The following is a 27,039-nucleotide window of genomic DNA, read 5'->3' on the forward strand; positions in this document are numbered from 1 at the left end:
CCCCCATCTCTACCCCCAGATTCATGTCCCCCATCTCTGCCCCAGATTTATGCCCTCCCATCTATGTCCCCATATTAATGTTCCCCCATCTCTGCCCCAGTTTCATGTCCCCCCATCTCTGCCCCCAGATTTATTTCCCCATCTCTGCCCTAGATTCATGTCCTCAAATCTCTGCCCCCAGATTCATGTCCCGAATCTCTGCCCCAGGTTCATGTTCCCCATTTCTGCCCCCAGATTCATGTCCCCCATCTCTGCCCCAGTTTCCTGTCCCCCCATCTCTACCCCAGATTAATGTCCCCCCATCTCTGCCCCCAGATTCATTCCCCCCATCTCTGCCCCCAGAATCATGTACCCCATCTCTGCCCCCAGGTTCATATCCACGTCTCTTCCCCAGATTCATGTACCCCTATCTCTGCCCCCAGACTAATGTTGCCCCATCTCTCCCCCAGTTTCATATACACCCTTCATCTGCCCTCAGTTTCATGTCCCCCATCTCTGCCCCCAGATTTCTGTCCCCTCCATCTCTGCCCCCAGATTCATGTCTCCCATCTCTGCCTTCAGAATAATGCTCCCCCATCTCTGCCCCCAGATTGATGTCACCCATCTCTGCCCCAGATTCATGTCCTCCAATCTCTGTCCCCATATTAATGTTCCCCCATCTCTGCCCCAGTTTCATGTCCCCCCATCTCTGCCCCCAGATTTATTTCCCCATCTCTTCCCGCAGATACATGTACCCCCCTTCTTTGCCCCCAGTTAAATGTTTCCCCATCTCTGCCCCAGTTTCATGTCCCCAATCTCTGCCCTCAGAATAATGCCCCCCCATCTCTACCCCGAGATTCATGTCCCCCATCTCTGCCCCAGATTTATGTCCTCCCATCTATGTCCCCATATTAATGTTCCCCCATCTCTGCCCCAGTTTCATGTCCCCCCATCTCTGCCCCCAGATTTATTTCCCCATCTCTGCCCTAGATTCATGTCCTCAAATCTCTGCCCCCAGATTCATGTCCCGAATCTCTGCCCCAGGTTCATGTTCCCCATTTCTGCCCCCAGATTCATGTCCCCCATCTCTGCCCCAGTTTCCTGTCCCCCCATCTCTACCCCAGATTAATGTCCCCCCATCTCTGCCCCCAGATTCATTCCCCCCATCTCTGCCCCCAGATTCATGTACCCCCATCTCTGCCCCCAGGTTCATATCCACATCTCTTCCCCAGATTCATGTACCCCTATCTCTGCCCCCAGACTAATGTTGCCCCATCTCTCCCCCAGTTTCATATACACCCTTCATCTGCCCTCAGTTTCATGTCCCCCCATCTCTGCCCCCAGATTTCTGTCCCCTCCATCTCTGCCCCCAGATTCATGTCCCCCATCTCTGCCTTCAGAATAATGCTCCCCCATCTCTGCCCCCAGATTGATGTCACCCATCTCTGTCCCAGATTCATGTCCTCCAATCTCTGTCCCCATATTAATGTTCCCCCATCTCTGCCCCAGTTTCATGTCCCCCCATCTCTGCCCCCAGATTTATTTCCCCATCTCTTCCCGCAGATACATGTACCCCCTTCTCTGCCCCCAGTTAAATGTTTCCCCATCTCTGCCCCAGTTTCATGTCCCCAATCTCTGCCCTCAGAATAATGCCCCCCCATCTCTACCCCGAGATTCATGTCCCCCATCTCTGCCCCAGATTTATGTCCTCCCATCTATGTCCCCATATTAATGTTCCCCCATCTCTGCCCCAGTTTCATGTCCCCCCATCTCTGCCCCCAGATTTATTTCCCCATCTCTGCCCTAGATTCATGTCCTCAAATCTCTGCCCCCAGATTCATGTCCCGAATCTCTGCCCCAGGTTCATGTTCCCCATTTCTGCCCCCAGATTCATGTCCCCCATCTCTGCCCCAGTTTCCTGTCCCCCCATCTCTACCCCAGATTAATGTCCCCCCATCTCTGCCCCCAGATTCATTCCCCCCATCTCTGCCCCCAGATTCATGTACCCCCATCTCTGCCCCCAGGTTCATATCCACGTCTCTTCCCCAGATTCATGTACCCCTATCTCTGCCCCCAGACTAATGTTGCCCCATCTCTGCCCCAGTTTCAAGTCCCCCCATCTCTGCCCCCAAATTAATGTTCCCCCTTCTCTGCCCCAGTTTCATGTCCCCCCATCACTGCCCCCAGATTCATGTCTCCCTATCACTGCCCCCAGATTCATGTCCCTCCATCTCTGTCCCCAGATTCATGCTTCCCCATTTCTGCCACAAGATTCTTGTCCCCCCATCTCTACCCCCAGATTCATGTCCCCCATCTCTGCCCCCAGATTCATTTCCCCCAACTCTGACCCCAGATTCAGGTCCCCCAATCTCTGCCCCCATATTCATGTCCCCCTTCTCTGCCCCCAGATTCATTCTCCCCATCTCTTCCCCCAGATTCATGTCCCCCCATCTCTTCCCACAGGTTCATATCCCCATCTATTCCCCCAGATTCATGTACTCCCATCTCTTCCCCCAGATTAATACTCCCCCATCTTTGCCCCAGTTTCATGTCCCCCATCTCTGCCCCCAGATTATTGTTCCCCCATCTTTGCCCCAGTTTCATGTCACCATCTCTTCCCCCAGGTTCAGTCCCCCCATCTCTGCCCTCAGATTCATGTCCCCCATCTCTGCCCCCAGGTTCATATCCCCATCTCTGCCCCCAGATTCATTCCCCCCATCTCTGCCCCCAGAATCATGTACCCCCATCTCTGCCCCCAGGTTCATATCCACGTCTCTTCCCCAGATTCATGTACCCCTATCTCTGCCCCCAGACTAATGTTGCCCCATCTCTCCCCCAGTTTCATATACACCCTTCATCTGCCCTCAGTTTCATGTCCCCCCATCTCTGCCCCCAGATTTCTGTCCCCTCCATCTCTGCCCCCAGATTCATGTCTCCCATCTCTGCCTTCAGAATAATGCTCCCCCATCTCTGCCCCCAGATTGATGTCACCCATCTCTGCCCCAGATTCATGTCCTCCAATCTCTGTCCCCATATTAATGTTCCCCCATCTCTGCCCCAGTTTCATGTCCCCCCATCTCTGCCCCCAGATTTATTTCCCCATCTCTTCCCGCAGATACATGTACCCCCTTCTTTGCCCCCAGTTAAATGTTTCCCCATCTCTGCCCCAGTTTCATGTCCCCAATCTCTGCCCTCAGAATAATGCCCCCCCATCTCTACCCCGAGATTCATGTCCCCCATCTCTGCCCCAGATTTATGTCCTCCCATCTATGTCCCCATATTAATGTTCCCCCATCTCTGCCCCAGTTTCATGTCCCCCCATCTCTGCCCCCAGATTTATTTCCCCATCTCTGCCCTAGATTCATGTCCTCAAATCTCTGCCCCCAGATTCATGTCCCGAATCTCTGCCCCAGGTTCATGTTCCCCATTTCTGCCCCCAGATTCATGTCCCCCATCTCTGCCCCAGTTTCCTGTCCCCCCATCTCTACCCCAGATTAATGTCCCCCCATCTCTGCCCCCAGATTCATTCCCCCCATCTCTGCCCCCAGATTCATGTACCCCCATCTCTGCCCCCAGGTTCATATCCACATCTCTTCCCCAGATTCATGTACCCCTATCTCTGCCCCCAGACTAATGTTGCCCCATCTCTCCCCCAGTTTCATATACACCCTTCATCTGCCCTCAGTTTCATGTCCCCCCATCTCTGCCCCCAGATTTCTGTCCCCTCCATCTCTGCCCCCAGATTCATGTCCCCCATCTCTGCCTTCAGAATAATGCTCCCCCATCTCTGCCCCCAGATTGATGTCACCCATCTCTGCCCCAGATTCATGTCCTCCAATCTCTGTCCCCATATTAATGTTCCCCCATCTCTGCCCCAGTTTCATGTCCCCCCATCTCTGCCCCCAGATTTATTTCCCCATCTCTTCCCGCAGATACATGTACCCCCTTCTCTGCCCCCAGTTAAATGTTTCCCCATCTCTGCCCCAGTTTCATGTCCCCAATCTCTGCCCTCAGAATAATGCCCCCCCATCTCTACCCCGAGATTCATGTCCCCCATCTCTGCCCCAGATTTATGTCCTCCCATCTATGTCCCCATATTAATGTTCCCCCATCTCTGCCCCAGTTTCATGTCCCCCCATCTCTGCCCCCAGATTTATTTCCCCATCTCTGCCCTAGATTCATGTCCTCAAATCTCTGCCCCCAGATTCATGTCCCGAATCTCTGCCCCAGGTTCATGTTCCCCATTTCTGCCCCCAGATTCATGTCCCCCATCTCTGCCCCAGTTTCCTGTCCCCCCATCTCTACCCCAGATTAATGTCCCCCCATCTCTGCCCCCAGATTCATTCCCCCCATCTCTGCCCCCAGATTCATGTACCCCCATCTCTGCCCCCAGGTTCATATCCACGTCTCTTCCCCAGATTCATGTACCCCTATCTCTGCCCCCAGACTAATGTTGCCCCATCTCTGCCCCAGTTTCAAGTCCCCCCATCTCTGCCCCCAAATTAATGTTCCCCCTTCTCTGCCCCAGTTTCATGTCCCCCCATCACTGCCCCCAGATTCATGTTTCCCTATCACTGCCCCCAGATTCATGTCCCTCCATCTCTGTCCCCAGATTCATGCTTCCCCATTTCTGCCACAAGATTCTTGTCCCCCCATCTCTACCCCCAGATTCATGTCCCCCATCTCTGCCCCCAGATTCATTTCCCCCAACTCTGACCCCAGATTCAGGTCCCCCAATCTCTGCCCCCATATTCATGTCCCCCTTCTCTGCCCCCAGATTCATTCTCCCCATCTCTTCCCCCAGATTCATGTCCCCCCATCTCTTCCCACAGGTTCATATCCCCATCTCTTCCCCCAGATTCATGTACTCCCATCTCTTCCCCCAGATTAATACTCCCCCATCTTTGCCCCAGTTTCATGTCCCCCATCTCTGCCCCCAGATTATTGTTCCCCCATCTTTGCCCCAGTTTCATGTCACCATCTCTTCCCCCAGGTTCAGTCCCCCCATCTCTGCCCTCAGATTCATGTCCCCCATCTCTGCCCCCAGGTTCATATCCCCATCTCTTCCCCCAGTTTCATGTATCCCCATCTCTTCCCCAGTTTCCTATCACCCCATCTCTGCCCCCAGATTAATGGTCCCTCATCTCTGCCCTAGTTTCATTCCCCCCATCGCTGCCCCCACATACATGTCTCCATCTCTGTCCCCAGATTCATGTCCCCATCTCTGCCCCCAGATTTATGTCCCCACATCTCTGCCCCCACATTCATATCCCCTCCATCTCTGCCCCCAGTTTAATGTTCCCCCATATATTTCCCCACTGATTCATGTCCCCATCTCTGCCCCCAGATTCATGTCCCCTTCACTGCCCACAGATGAATGATCCCCCATTTTTGCCCCAGATTCATGTGCCCTTATCTCTGCACCCTGAATAATGTCCCCCTATCTCTACCCCCAGATTAATGTCCCCCCATCTCTCCCCTAGTTTCATATCCCCCCATCTCTGCCCCAAGATTCCTGTCTTCCCATGTCTTCCCCAGATTCATTTCCCCCAATCTCTGCCCCCAGATTCATGTCCCCCTAACTCTGTCCCCAGATTAATGTTCCCATTCTCTCTGCCCCAGTTTCATGTCCCCCCATCTCTGCCCCATGAATTTATCAAATTTAACTCCACCCCTTTTATGTTAACTCCGCCCATTCTTATTCATTTTTCATGTGCCCCCACACAGTATAATCCTCCTACAGTCAACCATAAAGTATATGTCCACCCTCTATCTCTCCCCAGTTTCATATATACCTTCATTTGCCCCCAGATTCATGTCCACCCTCCATCTCTGCCCCTAGTTTCATGTCTCCCCATTTCTGCCCTAGTTTCATGTCCCCCCCATCTCTGCCCATAGATTCATGTCCCCCGTTTCTGCCTCCAGATTCATATCCCCCATCTCTACCCCCAGATTCCTGTCCCCCCATCTCTACCCCCAGATTAATGTTCCCCCATCTCTACCCCAGTTTCATGTCCCCCCATCTCTGCCCCAGATTCATGTCCCCCCATCACTGACCCAAAATTCATGTCCCCCCATCTCTGCCCCCAGATTCATGTCACCATCTCTGCCCCAGAATTTAGCAAATTTAGCTCCACCTACTATGTTGACCTTGCCCATTCTTATTCATTTTTCATGTGCGCCCACACAGAATAATCCTCCTACAATCACCCATAAATTATCTGTCCCCCCTCTATCTCTCTCTCAGTTTCATATACACCCTTCATCTGCCCCCAGTTTCATGTCCCCCCTTCATCTCTGCCCCCAGTTTCATGTCCCCCCTTCTTCTCTTCCCCCAGTTTCATGTCCCCCCATCTCTTCCCCCAGATTCATGTCCCCCATCTCTTCCCCCAGATTCATGTCCCCCATCTCTGCCCCCAGATTTATGTCCCCAATCTCTGCCCCCAGATTAATGTTCCCCCATCTCTGCCCCAATTTCATGTCCCCCCATCTCTGCCCCCAGATTTATGTCCCCCATCACTGTCCCCAAATTCATATCCCCCTATCTCTGCCCCCAGATTAATTTCCTCATCTCTGCCCCCAGATACATGTACCCCATCTCTGCCCCCAGATTCATCTCACCATCTCTGCCCCAGTTTCATGTCCCCATCTCTGCCCTCAGAATAATGCCCCCCCATCTCTGCCCCCAGATTCATGTCCCCCATCTCTGCCTCAGAGTCATGTCCTCCCATCTCTTCCCCCAAATTCATGTCACACATCTCTGCCCGAGGTTCATGTCCCCCATCTCTTCCCCCAGATTCATGTCCCCATGTCTGCCCCCAGATTAATGTTCCCCCATCTCTCCCCTAGTTTCCTGTCCCCCCATCTCTGCGCCAGATTTATGTCCCCCCATCTCTGCCCCCAGATTCATTCCCCCCCTCCATCTCTGCCCCCAGATTCATGTCCCCCCATCTCTCACCCCAGGTTCATATCCACATCTCTTCCCCAGATTCATGTACCCCCATCTCTGCCCCCAGACTAATGTTGCCCAATCTCTGACCCCCAATAATGTTCCCCTATCTCTGCCCCAGTTTTATGTCCCCCCATCTCTGCCCCCAGATTCATGTCCCCCATCTCTGCCCCCAGATTCATGTCCCCCCATCTATGCCCCCGGATTAATGTTCCCCCATCTCTGCCCCAATTTCATGTCCCCCATCTCTGCCCCCAGATTGATGTCCCCCCATCACTGCCCACAGATGAATGATCCCCCATTTCTGCCCCAGTTTCATGTCCCCCCATCTCTCCCCCAGATTCATGTACCCCTATCACTTCCGCCAGATTCATGTCTTCCCATCATTTCCACAGATTCATAACCCCAATCTCGTGCCCCAGATTCATGTCCCCCCATCTCTGCCCCCAGATTCATGTCCCCCTATCTCTGCCCCCAGATTCATGTCCCCCCATCTCTGCCCTCAGATTAATGCCCCCCATCCCTTCCCCCAGATTCATGTCACCCAATCTTTGCCCCAGATTCATGTCCCCTCCATCTCTGCCCCCAGATTCATGTCCCCCATCTCTGCCCTCAGATTTATGCCCCCCCATCTCTGCCCCAGATTCATGTCCCCATTCTCTGTCCCAGATTCATGTCCCCCATCTCTGCTCCCATATTAATGTGCCCCCATCACTGCCCCCAGATTCATGTCCCCATCTCTGCCCCTAGAATTTAGCAAATTTAGCTCCACCCACTTTTATGTTGATTCCACCCATTCTCATTCATTTTTCATGTGCCCCCACACAGTATAATCCTCCTGCAGTCACCCGTAAATTATATGTCCCCCCCTATATCTCTCCCCCAGTTTCATATACACCCTTCATCTGCCCCCAGATTTATGTCCCACCTTCATCTCTGCCCCCAGTTTCATGTCCCCTATCTCTGCCCCCAGTTTAATGTTGTCCCATCTCTGCTCCCAGAATAATGTTCCCCCATCTCTGCCCCAGTTTCATGTCCCCCATCTCTGCCCCCAGATTCATGTCCCCCCATCAATGCCCCCAGAATAATGTTCCCCCATCTTTGCCCCAGTTTCATGTCCCCTATATCTGCGATCAGATTCATCTCCTCCCATCTCTGCCCCCAGATTCATGTCCCCCTAACTCCGCCACCAGATTCATGCCCCCCATCTCTGCCCCCAGATTCATGTTCCTTATCTCTGCAACAGAATATAGCAAATTTTGCTATACCCACTTTGATGTTGACTCCGCCCATTCTCATTCATTTTTCATGTGCCCCCACACAATATATTCCTCCTACAGTCAGCCGTAAATTATACGTACCCACTCTATCTCTCCCCCAGTTTCATGTCCCCCCTCAATCTCTGCCCCCAGTTTCATGCCTACCTATCTCTGCCCGCAGATTCATGTCCCCTCCATCTCTGCCCACAGATTCATGTCCCCCCATTTCTGCCCTCAGATTAATGCACCCCCATCTCTTCCCCCAGATTCATGTCCCCCAATCTGTGCCCCCAGATTCATATCCCCTCCATTTCTGCCCCCAGATTCATGTCCCCCATCTCTGCCCTCAGATTTATGCCCCCCCATCTCTGCCCCAGATTCATGTCCTTGATCTCTGTCTCAGATTCATGTCCCCCATCTCTGCCCCATATTAATGTGCCCCCATCTCTGCCCCAGATTCATGTCCCCCTATCACTTCCGCCAGATTCATGTCTTCCCATCATTTCCACAGATTCATAACCCCAATCTCGTGCCCCAGATTCATGTCCCCCCATCTCTGCCCCCAGATTCATGTCCCCCTATCTCTGCCCCCAGATTCATGTCCCCCCATCTCTGCCCTCAGATTAATGCCCCCCATCCCTTCCCCCAGATTCATGTCACCCAATCTTTGCCCCAGATTCATGTCCCCTCCATCTCTGCCCCCAGATTCATGTCCCCCATCTCTGCCCTCAGATTTATGCCCCCCCATCTCTGCCCCAGATTCATGTCCCCATTCTCTGTCCCAGATTCATGTCCCCATCTCTGCTCCCATATTAATGTGCCCCCATCACTGCCCCCAGATTCATGTCCCCATCTCTGCCCCTAGAATTTAGCAAATTTAGCTCCACCCACTTTTATGTTGATTCCACCCATTCTCATTCATTTTTCATGTGCCCCCACACAGTATAATCCTCCTGCAGTCACCCGTAAATTATATGTCCCGCCCTATATCTCTCCCCCAGTTTCATATACACCCTTCATCTGCCCCCAGATTTATGTCCCCCCTTCATCTCTGCCCCCAGTTTCATGTCCCCTATCTCTGCCCCCAGTTTAATGTTGTCCCATCTCTGCTCCCAGAATAATGTTCCCCCATCTCTGCCCCAGTTTCATGTCCCCCATCTCTGCCCCCAGATTCATGTCCCCCCATCAATGCCCCCAGAATAATGTTCCCCCATCTTTGCCCCAGTTTCATGTCCCCTATATCTGCCCCCAGATTCATGTCCTCCCATCTCTGCCCCCAGATTCATGTCCCCCTAACTCCGCCACCAGATTCATGCCCCCCATCTCTGCCCCCAGATTCATGTTCCTTATCTCTGCAACAGAATATAGCAAATTTTGCTATACCCACTTTGATGTTGACTCCGCTCATTCTCATTCATTTTTCATGTGCCCCCACACAATATATTCCTCCTACAGTCAGCCGTAAATTATACGTACCCACTCTATCTCTCCCCCAGTTTCATGTCCCCCCTCAATCTCTGCCCCCAGTTTCATGCCTACCTATCTCTGCCCGCAGATTCATGTCCCCTCCATCTCTGCCCACAGATTCATGTCCCCCCATTTCTGCCCTCAGATTAATGCACCCCCATCTCTTCCCCCAGATTCATGTCCCCCAATCTGTGCCCCCAGATTCATATCCCCTCCATTTCTGCCCCCAGATTCATGTCCCCCATCTCTGCCCTCAGATTTATGCCCCCCATCTCTGCCCCAGATTCATGTCCTTGATCTCTGTCTCAGATTCATGTCCCCCATCTCTGCCCCATATTAATGTGCCCCCATCTCTGCCCCAGATTCATGTCCCCCATCTCTTCCCCCAGAATTTAGCAAATTTAGCTCCACCCACCTTTATGTTGACTCCACCCATTCTCATTCATTTTTCATGTGCCCCCACACAGTATAATCCTCCTGCAGTCACCCGTAAATTATATGTCCCCCTCTATCTCTCCCCCAGTTTCATATACTCCCTTCATCTGCCCCCAGATTTATGTCCCCCTTCATCTCTGCCCCCAGTTTCAGTCCCCCTTTCTCTGCCCCCAGATTCATGTTCCCCATCTCTTCCCCCAGATTCATGTTCCCCCATCTCTGCCCCCAGTTTAATGTTCTCCCATCTCTGCCCCAGTTTCCTGTCCCCCCATCTCTTCCCCCAGATTCATGTCCCCCCATCAAGGCCCCAGATTCATGTCCCCTCCATCTCTGCCCCCAGATTCATGTTCCCCTATCTCTGCCCTCAGAATAATGCCCCCTAACTCTGCCCCCAGATTCATGTCCCCCCATCTCTGCCACAGATTCATGTCCCCCCATCTCTGCCCCCAGATTCATGTTCCCCATATCTGCCCCGAGAATTTAGCAAATTTGGCTCTACCCATTTTTATGTTGACTCCGCCCATTCTCATTCATTTTTCGGGTGCCCACACACAGTATAATCCTGGTACAGTCACCCGTAAATTATGTCCCCCCTCTATCTCTCCCCAAGTTTCATATACACCCTTCCTCTGCCCCCAGTTTCATGTCTCCCCTCCATCACTGCCCCCAGTTTCATGTCCCCCCAACTCTGCCCCCAGATTCATGTCCCCCCATCTCTTCCCCAGATTCATGTCCCCCATCTCTGCCCAAGAATCATGTCCCCCATCTCTTCCCCCAGATTCGTGTCCCCCCATCTCTCCCCCCAGATTAATGTTCCCCCATCTCTGCTCCAGTTTCATGTCCGCCCATCTCTGCCCCCAGAATAAAGTTCCCCCATCTCGTCCCCAGTTTCATGTCCCCCATCTTTGCCCCCAGATTCATGCCCCCCATCTCTGCCCCCAGATTCTTGTTCCCCATCTCTGCACCAGATTTTAGCAAATTTAGCTATACCCACTTTTCTGTTGACTCTGCCCATTCTCATTCATTTTTCATGTGCCCCCACACAATAAAATCCTCCTACAGTCAGCCGTAAATTATATGTGCCCCCTCTATCTCTCCCCCAGTTTCATATACACCCTTCATCTGCCCCCAGTTTCATGTCCCCCCTCCATCTCTGCCCCAGATTCATGTCCCCCCATCTCTGTCCCAGATTCATGTCCCCCCATCTCTGCCCCCAGATTCATGTACCCCCATCTCTGCCCCCAGATTCTTGTCCCCCATCTCTGCCCTCAGATTCATGTCCCCCTATCTCTTCCCCCAGATTAATGTTCCCTCATCTCTGCCCCAGTTTCATGTCCCCCATCTCTGTCCCCAGATTCATGTCCCCCCATCTCTGCCCCCAGATTTATGTCCCCCATCTCTGCCTTCAGAATTTAGCAAATTTAGCTCCACCCTCTTTTATGTTGACTCCTCCCATTCTCATTCATTTGTCATGTGCCCCCACACAGTATAATCCTCCTACAGTCACCCGTAAATTATATGTCTCCCCTCTATCTCTCCCCCAGTTTTATATACTCCCTTCATCTGCCCCCAGATTAATGTTCCCCCATCTCTGTCCCATTTTTATGTCCCCCCCATCTCTGCCCACCCAGATTCATGTCCCCCATCTCTTTCCCCAGATTAATGTTCCCTTATCTCTGCCCCAGATTTATGTCCCAACATATCTGCCCCCAGATTCATGTCCCCCTCTCTACCTTTAGATTCATGCCCCCCCATCTCTGCCCCAGTTTCATGTCCCCTCATCTCTGCCCCCAGATTCATGTCCCCCTCCATCTCTGCCCCCAGATTCATGTCCCTCCATCTCTGCCCCCAGATTCATACCCCCCATCTCTGTCCCCAGATTCATGTCCCCCCATCTCTGCCCGCAGATTCTTGTCCCCCATCTCTTCCCCAGTTTCATGTCCCTCATCTCTGCCCCCAGATTAATGTTCCCCCATCTCTGCCCAAGTTTCATGTCCCCCCATCTCTGCCCCCAGATTCATGTCCCCCCATCTCTGCTCCCAGATTCATGTCCCCACATCTCTGCCCCGATTCGTCCCCCGTCTCTGCCCCCAGATTCATGTCCCTCCATCTCTTCCCGCAGATTCATGTCCCCCATCTCTGCCCCCAGATTCATGTCCCTCCATCTCTTCCCGCAGATTCATGTCCTCCATCTCTGCTCCCAGATTCATGTTCCCCATCTCTACCCCCAGTTTCACGTTCCACCTCAATGTGTACACACATTAAACTCACCTTTTCCTCGTTCCCCCGCTGCTCTCTCCGCAGTCTCGCTATTACTGTTGAAGGCGCGATGTGACGTCATCACATCGCGTCTTCACAGCCACTAGCCGGAGTGCAGCGGCAAAGCAAGGAGCTGAGCTGCGATAACTCTTTGCTTTAGTCGCCTATGTATTCAACTCAGAGTTGAAATCAGGACATACCTCCCTCCAACCGGGACCGCTGGATATGTCTCCGAAATCGTGAATGTCCAGCGAAAATTGGGACGGTTGGGAGGTATGGTAATACCTGATGTGACTGTTTCTGCTGTAGTCATGTATGTGTCATGTATCTCTATATACTCTATATACTCCATTTTGTTCTATATACTCCATTTTATATTCTAACACATATATCTTGAGGAATATATACTCAGAGTGTGAACGGATGTAGGCACAGACTTTCTGCAGGTTATTGTTTATCTCGAAGGCTGCAGTCTAGGTTTTCTGGCCCCCAGCATGTCTCCTTATCTCTCTTACATCTAGACATAGTGTGGAGGATAGCTGAACAAATAGGGTATGGGAAAGGGAAAATACAGCCCCCTCGATTTTGTAGGAAACAAATCCAAAGTCAATAATCAATAAATGTCCATGGTGTTAACCAAGAAAAGCTTATATAGTTGTACAGCAGAGTTTTACTTACAGCCCAGCAAGAAAATAGCAGCGGTGCTCGGATTAACCCCTCGGCTCGGGGTGCTGACAGCATATGAAACCTTGATGATAAAAACAATCCGGCATCCAGCGGCTTTGTATAAAAACTGTTCAAATTTTATTAATGTCCATATTAAAAAGTGACATACATGCACGTATGGATCACAACATCACTCCATATTATACAAAGCATAGTGTGGAGGATGTCAGCTCACATATTAAGCATTTTGTATCCTTCTTTGTTCCATGAGAAAGCTCATCCACCTCTTGGAAGCTATAATGAGATGTAGGTTACATTATACCTCATCCAATAGTCATGTGCCAGGCTTATTTTATGACTCTGCTCTGCTTACTCATGTTATACTAATTAAAATAGCCCAACCAGCTCATTGTCTGTATTGTATTTAAACTACCTTTTTCCCACCATTAAATCAGATCACTTTGAATACAGCATCTGATTGTATGTCTGTGTGTGTGATTCTCCAAGCACGTGTATATTTCTTCCCAAAATCTGGAAACCAGCAACATCTACCTGGGGTGTCCCCCAACAGTTCTCTACCATTCATGTACTATAACAGACCTTTGTTTTCCCCCTACGCCAAACAGCGGCACAACATGGGGTATTCCTGCCCCTGTGTACTGTTTAGGACAGGTGGAAATAAGTTTAATCAACTAACAAGTCTGACCTCCCCCTCCCCTATATTAGGTCAGAGAGACCTCTCCCCCCCTGTGTTTTTTTCTGTCCTGTGGACAGAGACAGGTGGATGGGGGGGGAGAGATCTCTCTCCTCCCCCTTAGAGTTACTTAGCTTTGGGGGGGATCTTCGGAGCCTCCGTCCTGTGCCTGCGGCCGCGGGTCCCGCTGTGTCGGCTACAGCGCGCGGCAGCCTTCAGTCGCGTAGGACCCTTGTTTCCAGGGAACCTTCCTCCTGGATTGGGTTCCCGGCGGACGGAATTAGCTGCGCACTCGGTCGGGCCGCCGCGCATGCGCAGAGGTTCCTGGCGCCGCGGCCCGGCCTATTGTGCCGATAGAGTGTCAGTTATGACTCTATCTGGCTGTGGCTTTCGGGGGTCCCCTCTCCCGCTTCAGGCTACCCCCGCCCCCCCCTTTTGAGAAGGGGGGTCTTTTAGGGGGTTTTTTTTCCTTTGATGGGGTGGGACTTGTAGAAGTTCCCACCCTGGCTCCTCCCTCCGTCCTCCTCTCCTCCTCCTTTCCTCCGCCAGCCTTTATAAGGCCCTTACTCCTGCTACTGAGTGCTTGACTGCATGCACTCAAGCTGGAACACTGGTATCCTTGTGGTATTAGGATTCTGTTCCCTATTTGCTTAAAGTTAAGGAGTTCTTTGGCGGAGGGGGAGGGGGAGTGAGGTTCCTATACAGGGTTTAACCCTTGCCTTTTTGCCTTCCAGATGTCGTCTTCTTCCTCCACACGGGATATCCCACCAAGGAAGTCCGCCGCTAAGCGCCGGCACCTGGCATGTGTTAAGTGCAACATCCCGCTACCTGATGGGTATGCCTACCAGTGCTGCCGTGGCTGCAGAGGTTCTCCTCCAGAAGAAACCTCTCTGCGAGATGTCGTGGGATGGGTGAAGGAGTTCGTAGGGGACTCTATGAGGAAACTGGAGACCTCCATTGCCCAGTTAGGCAAGAGACCTCGATTGAAGTCTCCACAGCTGTCCCTCCCGTCTTTGGAGGGCCTACAGATAGTTGATCAGGTTTCCTCTGAGGAGGAACCGGAAGAACCGGTAAAGGCTTCCTTCCCGCTTGAGAAGATCCCTAGGCTGCTAAAGATCGTCAGGGCCAGGGAACCAGAGGCTGAGTCCGGTGAGGGCCCTGCTGGATCTCTCAGGTCCTTCAGAGCAAGCCCTGAGGTAATGAAGAGGATGGAGGCGGAGTGGAAGAAGCCAGAGAGGGCGTTTAATACGTCCAGGAGATTCAAGACCCTCTTTCCCATTACCGAAAGCCAGCTGAGTTCCTGGGGACCGCCTCCGAAAGTAGACATGGCGGTTGCTAAACTGTCTAGACGCACAGTTCTTCCAGCAGAGGACGGTTCCAATCTCCAGGACCCCATGGACCGGAGGTCGGAGGGATCCCTAAGGAGAATATATGCCGCCTCTTCAGCTCAGGCCTCCGTAAGCATTGCTGCAGGGGAAGTGGTGACCAAGCTACGGTCTGACCTAGCCACCCTGCACAAGGACACAGACGCAGGAACCCACAGGGACGAGTTACTAGAGTCCATATCGGACATTAGTCTCATGGTGGATTACCTTGCCGAGGTGGACCTGATGGCCACCCAATACAATGCCAAGGTAGAGGTATTTTGCTCCCTCTACCGGGAGGACAATCCCTTGGCAATAGATGCCCTGTCAATACCATGGAGGTTCAAACTAGTTTATGTTTTTCCTCCAATTCCAATGATTCCGAAGGTATTGGCGAAACTCAGGCAGGACCAGACATCGGCAATTGTGATCATGCCATTCTGGCCAAAAAGGGCATGGTTTACCCACCTCATGTTGATGAGTCGAGGGACCTACTGGAGGCTTCCACGAGTCCACAACCTGGTAACTCTAAACGGTCAGCTCTGCCAGGACCTGGACAGGTTCAACCTCACTGCCTGGAGGTTAACCGCACCGTATGTGGAGACAGAGGATTATCCCAGGCCGTCCTGAGGACATTGGCCAACTCAAGAGCAGACTCTACCAACCGCAGTTACCAAAGGATTGCTCGGATTTATCAAGAGTGGTGCATAGACAGTCAGGCCGACAATTCGTCCATCGAAACAGTTCTGGAATTTCTGCAGGGTGGCCTGGACAAGGGGTTAACCCCGGCCACTTTGAGGGTGCATGTGTCAGCACTGTCTGCTCATCTAGGTATGCGGTTGTCTCAGAATCCTCTGGTTAAACAATTTTTGAAAGGGGCCTCTAGGCTCCGCCCTCCTATGCAACAGCAGGTCCCGCAGTGGGACTTAGCCTCTGTGCTTCAGGGTCTCTGTGTACCACCCTTTGAACCCTTGTCTGAGGTGGACCTAAGATACCTCACACTTAAGGTAACATTTTTATTGGCTATAACATCTGCCAAAAGGGTTGGAGAACTACAGGCTCTATCAGCTTCAGAGCCTTATATTCAATTTTTTCCCGACAGGGTTCAATTGCGGTTTGTCCGCGGGTTCCTACCCAAGGTTCCCACCCCGGATAACATTAACCAGGTAATATCCCTACCCTCCTTTTTTCCTTCCCCTACCTCAGAACAGGAGGAGAAGTTGCATAGCTTGGACCTGGTGAGGGCTTTGCGGATATATTTGGAGCGGACAAGCCCCTTTCGGAAGTCGGAGAACTTACTCATAAATATATTTGGTCACAACAAAGGTAACAAGGCATCCAAAGTTACCCTGTCCAGATGGATAAAGGAGGCCATCGTTGGCTCCTTACAAACTCAGGACTTGCCTGTTCCTGAGTGCCTAAGGGCCCATACTACCAGGGCCGTATCTGCTTCCTGCGCAGAAAAGCATTCCCTCTCAGTGGACCAAATATGTAGTGCAGCTTCCTGGAGCTCTCACCTCACGTTCGCTAAGCATTATAGACTTGGCTGGCGCACCTCCGATGCAGTAGCCTTTGGTCAGACCGTCTTAGCTGCGGCCTGCCAGGGTCTCCCTCCCTAGTGGGGTACCTTCTTGCTAGATCCCCATGTTGTGCCGCTGTTTGGCGTAGGGGGAACGAAAGATTATGAAGATAATCTGTTTTCCCTTAGCCCAAACAGCGGCACAAGGCTCCCTCCCTTTATTTTCAGATTTACTGTCTGTAAGGTAGATGGATCATTCTTGTGACTAACACAGGGGGGGAGAGGTCTCTCTGACCTAATATAGGGGAGGGGGAGGTCAGACTTGTTAGTTGATTAAACTTATTTCCACCTGTCCTAAACAGTACACAAGGGCAGGAATACCCCATGTTGTGCCGCTGTTTGGGCTAAGGGAAAACAGATTATCTTCATAATCTTTCGTTTTCTGTCTATGGGTCCATTCACATGGAGGAAAATGGTGAGGAATCTGGTGTGGAATTTCAGCGCTGAAAAAAAAGCCTCCCATTGACTTCAATGGGTTCCTTTTTCTGTTAGCAGAAGTCAACGGGAGGCTTTTTTTTCAGCGCTGAAATTCCACACCAAATTCCTCTCCGTTTTCCGCCATGAGAATGTACCCTGAGTGTCAATGCACATAGAGGTTTTTGGCGAGGATTTTGATGCTAAATTTGCCTCAAAATCACCCTCACAAATGCCTCACAATAAAGTTCTATGTAATCCGCTAGCGATCAGTGATCTGCACTGCCATATACAGCCGGTAAACAAGAGGATGGCCAGCGAGGGGCAGCCTGTGTAACAGGACATGTGGAGAGAAGATATCCATGCTTCTGGTGCTGATTCCTATTGTCTTCTGACATGGACCGCCTACCTGGCAAACATTTTGAATTAATTAACTATGTTTGCCAATAAAAAGATGTGGAATTTGAATAATTTCCCAAAATCCATTGCTGGAACTCTCCCTGAGTTTAATGAACTGTGTAAAGAATAAGTCAAAAGAAGCAAAATCTCTCAAAGTTTGGCTGTCAGGGTCCTCTGGGTGGAGTCTCTTGCCTGCTGGTTTATAATCTGGTCCTGTCAGGATGTGGCTGTGGGATTGCTGGGGCAGGAGTTTCATAAAATTTACATAAAAAACTTTTTTCTTTTCTTTATAGTTTACACCTTATAGATTTGTTTTACATTTACAAACACTTTATTGAAAAAGTTTTGACTCAGAGAAGTCACAGAGACCATAAAGAACAGCTGATATCACGGCCCAGTCTTCTGCTTTGCAACCAGCAGTCTGTAGAGCTGATCCAGCCCACTGAAACCACCTGAGTGCTGAGGGTATTTTTTCCAGGTAGGTGGCCATGGTGTAGTTCCTTTGCAGTGACTGGTATATATTGAGTTTCTTATATAGCCAGACCACGGTTGGAAGGAAGGACTTGCAATAGCACTCCTTCTCACACTTGGGGTGAAGCAGTCGGTCACTTACAGTGCTGCCAAGTGCCATCAAGGTCTCATACATGGGGTGGGATTTATTCTCCAGCATGAAGATCACCACGGACAGTATCCTTCTGTCACCCACCACCTGTACAGGGTCCAGGGGGCTCCCCAGGACAGAGCTGGCCCTTCTGATCAGCCTGTCAAGTCTATTTCTGTCCCTAGCTAGTATGATACTTCCCCATCAGGCCACTCTGAAGAATATGGCTGATGCTACTACAGAGTTGAAAAAGGCCCTAAGAAGTGTCCCCTGGACTCCGAAGGCCCTCAGCCCCCTGAGCAGGTAGAGTCTGCTGTGATCCTTTCTGTGCAGCACATCCAGGTGATCAGCCCAGTCAGTTTATTATTGAGTTGCACACCCAGATACTTATAGGTCCTGACTATCTCAATGCCTGTCCCTTGGATGTCCACCGGAATCAGAGCCACTTCTCCATTTACTAAAGTCTACCACCATCTCCTTGGTCTTCCCTGCATTAATCCTGAGCTGGTTCCGCTGACACCATTTTACTAAATCCCGGTTTAAGTCTCTGTACCCCTTGTCATCTCCATCTGTGCTGAGGCCTACTATTGCAGAGTCATCGGAGTACTTTTGTGATCCTATCTTGTTCTGAGGAGGTCCCACCATATCTGAGGGAGGAGCTTGCGGTGTACCTACCTGCACTGTGCCGTACTTTATGTTACCCTAATTTTCCCCAAATGTCATTTTAAAAATAAATTCACAGACAATTTTTTTTTTTATTTCAATTTAATCACAATTTGCTTTTCATATTACACTACGATATTATTATACATAGAGTTTATGGTATCGGCAGTGATAACGGTGCGTGTGCGTAAAGTCATGAAGTGAGGGTGTCAGAACTTTAATAATACTGCTCCACCTGGGACCCATTTTCTTCTATTGGGCCTCCCCTCCCAGAATCTGATCACGGGGGGTCCCAATGACCTAATAATCAACAGATGCCCAGTAGTAATCCTTTAGTCCTCACCCAACTTTTCCAGACACCTGAATGGTACATCTGCCAGTAACGATCTCTCGAGTACACTGTCCTAGAAGCGGTCACAACCGCCTCTGCAAGATGTATATCTATACACAATCTATACGTTTTACTGCTGCGGTCAAAGACTTTATAGCACCTGCGGAGTTATAGGGCAGTAATTTTCGGATTCTGCAGCAGTTTACAGTATCATAAAATATACCTGCACTATTTTTATGCTTTTACAGCTATTTTTGTCATTACTCGAGCGACTCCTAAGTAAAAAATGTCGCAACTTTGCTAATAGAAATTCTTCCCATATTCTGTATGCAGGTCCTATCTGTTTCCATGATTACCTGGTACAAACAAACCTTGTGTAGTCGGACCCCGCTCTTCCTCCTTTTCCTAAGAATTTACAGAGATTAGAATAGCAGGAAGAAAGTAGCGCATAACTGCTGGATCAGACTACAAACACTGGAGACGTGGACCTGTGTAGAAGCGGAGGGCATAAAACAATAGTAGATCGTTGGTCAAGTTTGTGAGTACGTATAGTTTTATATTAAAATTACACTGGAGTAATATAAAGGCTTTTGCAAAAATATGCACACCCTTCATAGAGAACATCACAGCAGAAGGTTACCAAAGGAAATAAATATAAAAACAAAAATTTGGAAAGAGGTTCCACTCTAACACACCATTCATACACACATTCACACCCTGACATTAGTCAGGAGGGATGGAATTGGGTGCTAATAGTAATTCAATGCACAACTAGTCACACCCCTCTGTCATCATCCCTGTAGCTGCCAATAGAATATAAGCACGCAAGTCCATACCTCCCAACCGTCCCGGATTCAGCAGGGCAGTCACGATTCCAGGTCCTGTCCGGGGCGGTGGGAGGCATGTCCCAGTATCAACTTATCTGCGTCCTCTCTGTACGCAGTATGAAGGAAGCCAAGGGCTAGAAGCGGCAATTCGCACTCAATGGTCCTTGGAACGGATTATCATATTGCCGTTGGCTTCCTTCATATTGTCATTGCCTGGTCCCTCTGAGACCAGTCCGTGGGTTCTGCTGCCACCACCACCTTTGATGCTTCCAAGTGGTGTTGTGACTAACTCACAACACCCGAAGGAGAGGGACCAACTGGTCTATTTCTGTTATTTTTTATAGTCCTCTACTCTGCAATTACTTAGAGCTACACTATAGCACACTCAGTGTTCTCTCCTACTTTTTTCTCTCTGTATGCAGATGATTTAAATACAATGATGAAGCCGGAGCCATCCACATCCCTGTGTGCTCCGGCCTCGGGAGCTGTAGGCGCAACATCACTCACATCACATCTGCAGCTTCCTGAACACTCTGAGAGAACAGACTTCTCTTCCCCAGTGCAGCAGTTCAATGGGGAGAGGTTAGTATGAGTGTCGCTGAATGGGGACATTAAACTGGGGAAGTAGCTGGAGGGGACATGTCTGCCTCTAGTTGCCACCAGGTTGGTGTCACCTTCCAGCTACCCTCACGGTTTAATATTCCCCTCTAATTGCCCCAAGTTTAAACTAGGGCACGAGGAGAGGGATGTTAGAATCATATCTTCTATCTCGTATTTGTCATCCATTTTTCTTTAGCAAAGATATGTAGTCTTGTCTCAAAAGGAAGTGGTTAGACTAATTAACATGGAGATGCTATGGGGATCAAAGAAGGAAAACCTTTTTCTTCTCTAGGTAATAAGGAAATGGAATGCTAATGCATCCTCATGAATCTGATCAGCTTTAGGGCTGCACCTCTGTCTTGTCAATATAGAGTGTGTAACACAGGATGTCTATAGAAACACTGGAAGTTAGATCCAAGAAGTGACACAAAAGTCTTTGATGTGTAATTATCTTCTGAGCCTTGAGATACACATACTGTATACAGTGACTGTAGGGGGTTAGCTTCCTGGTGGAATGTAATGCTTTAGGTAATGGATAGAGGCTACCATTCCACATCCAATCCTGGTATGTTATGTTATGTCATAAGTCCAACCTGCTTTTGTCTGTATAAATATTGACTCTCTGTAACAATAAATCAGAACTCTTTTGATACACTACCATCTTGTGTCTTAATCAGTTCTCCAGGCCTAGAAGAATGGCTGTAGCCCATCTAGGCCTGTTAATTAATTATTTAATTTGGAACCCTGCAACATACTCTTATGAGGACAATTTAATGTCCCCAACAAGGGACTTCATACTGTGGAGGCAATTGGAGGAAAACATTATAATATGGGAGCATATAATGTTAGGGTGACTGTAGGAGCATTATACTGTGTGGGGGCACATGGAAAAATGGATGAGAAAGGGCAGAGTCAATGTGGAAGTGAATGAGGCTAAATTTGCCGCAGCTCGCTATGTACACATACTGTCCCTCTTTCTATCCTTTGAAATTTGGGAGGTATGGATAGAGTATTATCTACACAGGCTCATGTTACGGCTTGAATATTTACTGTATGTATTCCATTAATTTGCATTTAATAATAACACATATATCACTATGGAGTCACCTGGTGTCACATGACATAGGAAACAGTGATTTTGTTCTTGATCAATGTCCTTGGGTGTGAATACTTTTTATGGCTTAGTAACTATATACTCATATCTTTATGGTAGAAATATCAACTCTGTTACATATGTGTCATAGACAGATAGACATGAGATAGATAGATAGATATGAGATAGATAGATATGAGATAGATACTATAGATATTAGATAGATAGATATCAGATGTATAATACATAAACAATTATAATAGATTAATATGAGAGATAATTGTAACATAATGAATAGATAGATAGATAGATAGATAGATAGATAGATAGATAGATAGATAGGAGATAGTTGTGACCATGGTTCATCACATTAGGGTTGTCTATTTGATGCTTGCTATATCACAGATAGTAATCTCTTGTGATTTGTCTCGTACTTTGCTGCCACTTTCATTATCTCAGGTCTATTCTTTGAGCCGTTTTCACCATAGAATGTTTTTGTGAGGTGAAGGACACATAAAATGCCATAAATTCTCCATATAGCACAATGGAAGCCGAAGCTGTAACCTTGAGTCAATAGTGTTTCTGTTTACATCTGTACAATGAGGGAATAATACTCGGCCCAAGAGAGCAAAGGTTTAGCCCATCACATGGAGATCTCCTACCATGTCTGACAATCCCCTTGGAGTGTTTAGCCCACTCCTCATCCATAAGACCATTTACTAACAACGGATTTCAAAAATGCAGGACTTGTTAACAAAGTTTTGAGTTTTGTATGTAAACGGGGTAAAATTATTTGACCAAAACAAGAAACTCACGTCTATATCAGAAAATAGGATGGTCAGAAACAGCCTTAGACCACCGGGGGACACAAAAGAAGTTTAGATGATGACCATCAAAATATCTTCTGATGGCTTAGACTTGTGGGAACAAATATGGTGGTCAAAGTAAGAACTGTAGACCCCCTCAGCTTTAGGGTCATTGGGCCTAGTTTCCCAACCATGAGGACCATCCAGATTGGGTTAAATATCACTATGTAGCAATATCTTCAACTTTTCTTAAAGATACATCTTCATCAAGCTATTAGTTGTTGGACAGTACTCTACCTGAAGATGTTCCAAAAATGATTCCTCCTGTAGATGGTTTCCTTGGCTTTTTTTGTTCCAGAGATGCACCCCGTAGCTGTTCCTCAACAACCTTTTCACTTCTTTCAGCTCAATCACCTCAAAGTATTTCTTCCAGTCCTGCCAGTCAACTGGGTAGAAGGCCTCCTTTGGAAGAACATTTACCCCTCTACAACTATTTTTGTCCCTCAGTCTTCGGATTCCACACCACCTCTTGTAAACCCGAGTCAGAAGCTGAGGACCTTGGTGCCCATACAACCAGTAGTTGTAAGAGGTTACAAAATCCCTCATGCAGATCTCTATGAACTTATGTTGAGGTTTGAAGGTGAGGAAGGCTCCATTGATGATGTATTGTGATTGTAAGCCCATTGAATTTGTGATGTTGACCAAATTTTTCAGGATGATAAAATCTGTATCCAAGTAAATTCCACCCCATTTCCAAAGAGTGGCCAATCGGCAGGCATCTGAAAGAGTTGGGTAGTCCACTAATTCCCAGTGCCTTTCTACTTTAGAATACCATGTGCTCAGAGGTGTATCCGAAAACAGCATCTTGAAATCCAGAGGAACGAACTTCACGTTTGAAAAACAACTGAGAAGAGAAATGCCAATATTTTGAGGTAGTGATAGCGATTGGTTGTTGCCCGTTAACCCATTCATCATTATAGTTATTTTTGTATAGGGGTTGGTTCGAGCTGCTGACTCTACAGCACACATCACTTGAAAGGTTGGACTAGTCCTGTCTGAGGTCTCCAAGAAGAAGATGCCACCACCAGGACCACCAGTTTGAAAGCTATTGAGTTCATTTGGAATTGATTCTGGACAGGTGACCTTGTTAGGTAAGTGGTGTAAGTGAGCTTCTTCTTCTTTCATGGAAGTGAACTTTAAGTACACAAATAGGAAGATGAAGGAGAGTGAACTGACGGAAACCAATGTCATTGACCATGACTTAATAGTCACTGTTACCCCCGAGGACAGATACTTGGATAGCTTCATGTTTTTGATCAGATCATAGAACTTTTGAGTATCTGCAAGACAAAAATGATCAACTGAAATGTGTTCAATTCACCAAAGTTGTAATCAGAAGAATTTTTCACAGCTTTTTTTCATCGCACAATGGTACAAGATGGGCACTGATGACCCATTACTACTTCATTGTTATAAGTGGACAAAATTAGAGTGTCTCACTGACAACCATCTTTAAGAAGTAACTATTGTAAAGTAAACATGGCTCCACCTCTAGAGGACCTTGTACTTTCAATCAGCTGATTGACTTCATGAAAGGCCTTTCTGCCCTCTACAAATGGATAGAATGAGGGATCAAGGAACTCAACCATGTGAGATTTCATATCTCCAAGCTCATGTACATGGAAGCTCATGGATGCTAGGGGTATACCAAGGGGGTAAGGAACCCCATAACAAAAATTTTAAAAAGGCACACTGGTCTCAGAATCTACCTTGTGGTGGTCCTCTACATAACTATTCGGGAATTAAAGGTCAAGATTTTTGGTTCCTCACCATCCTAGCCTAATGCTGACCTTCAGGTATGTGAATATGAGATCTAGTCACTCTACCATATAAGGAACATAACCCCAAGCATTAGCAGGAGCAGTGTCTGTATTAGGATTAGATGTGGAGGTGAATCGGCAGGTGCAGTGAATACAGGAGTTACTGTAGTATGAGGAAAAGTGGAAAATCTGTTGTCACCCTGTCAATAGATAACTCTTCTAGATAAAGATCTAAATCTGCAGTTCTTGCCTATAAAATAATAATGAGGGTATAAAACGTCAGCTTCATGGGCATGTTCTTCAGGTGCGGCAAAGTAGCAAATGTCATGTGAAACAAGGAGCCCCACAGGAGAAAGTTAGCCAACTATAGTATTTACGGGGTTAACAAAAAGTTTTTCTTTAAAGGGAAGGACGATACTGGGAATGTTTTGTAACTTCACCCATTATATCAGAAGTTTCCATGACCATTCTGTAGGGAATGATCCTGATACACAAGAGGAACACAAAGTAGGAGTAACAGGTAAAACACTGTGGTATCAATCCTACAGAAACCCCAACAATTCCCCAGACCACCTGGGATTTTATCATTTTCCCAGTGTATTGCAGTATTATTTAGACAAGTATTGTGTAGTACTTATATGTCAGGAATATGTGGGCACTGTATTGAGGCATTAGACTGTATGGCAGTATTATTTGGACAATGTATGAAGCCATTGCGTAGAGAATATGCAGCAGGATTATGTGGGCATTGTATGGTGGCATTATCTGTACATGCATAGCAGTATTATTTGGGCAGTAAAATGTGGAAAATATATGGCAGTAATATTTGGTTACTGCGTAGAACCACCTTATGGAGAATATAAGATAGGTTACCTGGTAGTAGTGACATTATTTATACATTGTATGGCAGTACTATTTGGTCAGTGAATGGCAGTATAATGTGCAGGTTATTGGGCAGGATTATGTGAACATTGTACAACAGAATTAATTGGGTAGTGATGGCAGTTTTATTTGAAGAATATAAGAGGAATATTGTGTACAGAAAATATGGCAAGGTTATGTGGGCACTTTATGGTGTTAATATTTAGATAGTATATGGTGGCATTATTTATACATTGTATGTCAGTATTATTTGAGTACTGAATGGAAGTATTGTGTGGAAAATATAAGATAAAGTAACTGGGCACTGTATGTGCGGTAATATTTATACAATTTATAACAGTATCACAGTATCATGTTGAGAATATTTGTTAGGGTTATGAGAGCATGATATGGCTACTTTATTCATACATCGCATGACAATAATATTTGAACAGCAATAATCCAATAATTATCTAATTATAATCTAATATTTAGCTGTATGGAGATTACACAGCACTATATAGTACTATAGGATGAATGGTACATTATCTGTGCACTGTATGGTGGTATCATACTTAATTATATATTACACATATATAATTATATTACAAATATATTAAATATAATTGTTTGGCCAGTAAAGGGGATTATTGCGTGGAGAAAATCTGACAGAATTATTTGAGTTCTGCATACTGGTATTATTGGTATAGTATTATTTATTATTATTATTATTAGTAGTAGTAGTAGTATGGCAGTATTATTTTGACACTGAATGAAAGTATTTTGTAAAGAATGTATAACAAACTAATGGGGGCGCTGTGTGTCAGTATTATTTATACATTGTATGGCAGAAATTTTTGGATACTGAATGGAAGTATTGTGTAGAGAATATATTTCAGGGTTATGTTGGCACGGTATGGTGGTATTATGTGGCTATTAGATGGAGGGATTATTTAAGTATTGTATGACAGTATTATTTTAACGGTGAATTGCAGTATTGTATTTAGAATACATAGCTGTATTAGAAAGGGAATGAAAGTATTGTGTGGAGAATATCTGACAGGTTTGGACACTGACACTAGATGAAAGTATTATTTGTATATTGTATGGTATGTATTATTATATTGACAGTACATGGTGGAGTTTGACAGTGTATGGCACTATTAAAATTAGGTAAAATATGTATATATGTTAAATAAGCAATAGTGGAGGGGGGATGTTGTTGTAAACTATCCTATCTGTGTGGGGAAATGCAGCTGTCCCCTGCAATGTCTGAACATGACGCTAGTCTAAAAGTCTGAAGGAGAAGGAGTAGAGATTTCAGATATCAATGCGGTATGTGGCGTAGTAGTATTGAGTTTGTTAAAGTAGTAGAGAAGGCTTTGACTGGTAGATAAAAGTTATACCAAATGTAATAATACTAATCTATCACAGAAGAGCTGTGTGGATCAATGTAGCAGAGCTGAGTTTGTTAAACTAGCAGAGAGGAGATTGTCTGATAAAACAGAGGAAAGTTGTTTCAGATACAACAATACTAATCTAGTAATAGCGTGTACCAATGTAGTAGAACGGAATTTGTAGGGCAGCATTGCAGAACTTGCTAAGTAAGTAGTAAAGTTTGTTGTACGATATATTAGATATGAGTGTGTTAGAAAGTCACTAAACCAGCCAACGGGGGTTGTCAGATAAAGCAGAGCTTATTTTTTTAGATTTAGTAGTGCTGAGCTTGTTAGATATGTAGTAGAGCTGTGTCTGTTACATATAAGATTGCAGAAAGGTTTCTGTTCGGATGTAGCTGAGCTGGTCAGAGGATGTGGTACTAAGATTGTCATTTGCTCATTCTACATTATCTTTTCAGACTAAGATATTGCCATTCACAAAAGCAAACAACTGAATGACAAATTGAGCTCTACTACATCTATGCATGGATAGGGTTGTATTGCAATAAGGATACATACCTGATCTGTCACTCC

At 47.5% G+C, this 27,039-nt stretch overlaps 1 protein-coding gene across 1 annotated transcript; it reads right to left on the reverse strand.

Moving 5' to 3' along the window:
- Positions 1 to 22,634: 22,634 nt before the first annotated feature.
- On the reverse strand, positions 22,635 to 23,693 carry LOC142205059 (lactosylceramide 4-alpha-galactosyltransferase-like). Its single transcript, XM_075276409.1, has one exon. It carries the CDS (start codon positions 23,691 to 23,693, stop codon positions 22,635 to 22,637), a length of 1,059 nt encoding a protein of 352 aa, XP_075132510.1.
- Between the last annotated feature and the right edge of the window lie 3,346 nt (positions 23,694 to 27,039).

Source organism: Leptodactylus fuscus, chromosome 5, assembly GCF_031893055.1.
Source record: "Leptodactylus fuscus isolate aLepFus1 chromosome 5, aLepFus1.hap2, whole genome shotgun sequence".
Classification (NCBI taxonomy): Eukaryota; Metazoa; Chordata; class Amphibia; order Anura; family Leptodactylidae; genus Leptodactylus; species Leptodactylus fuscus.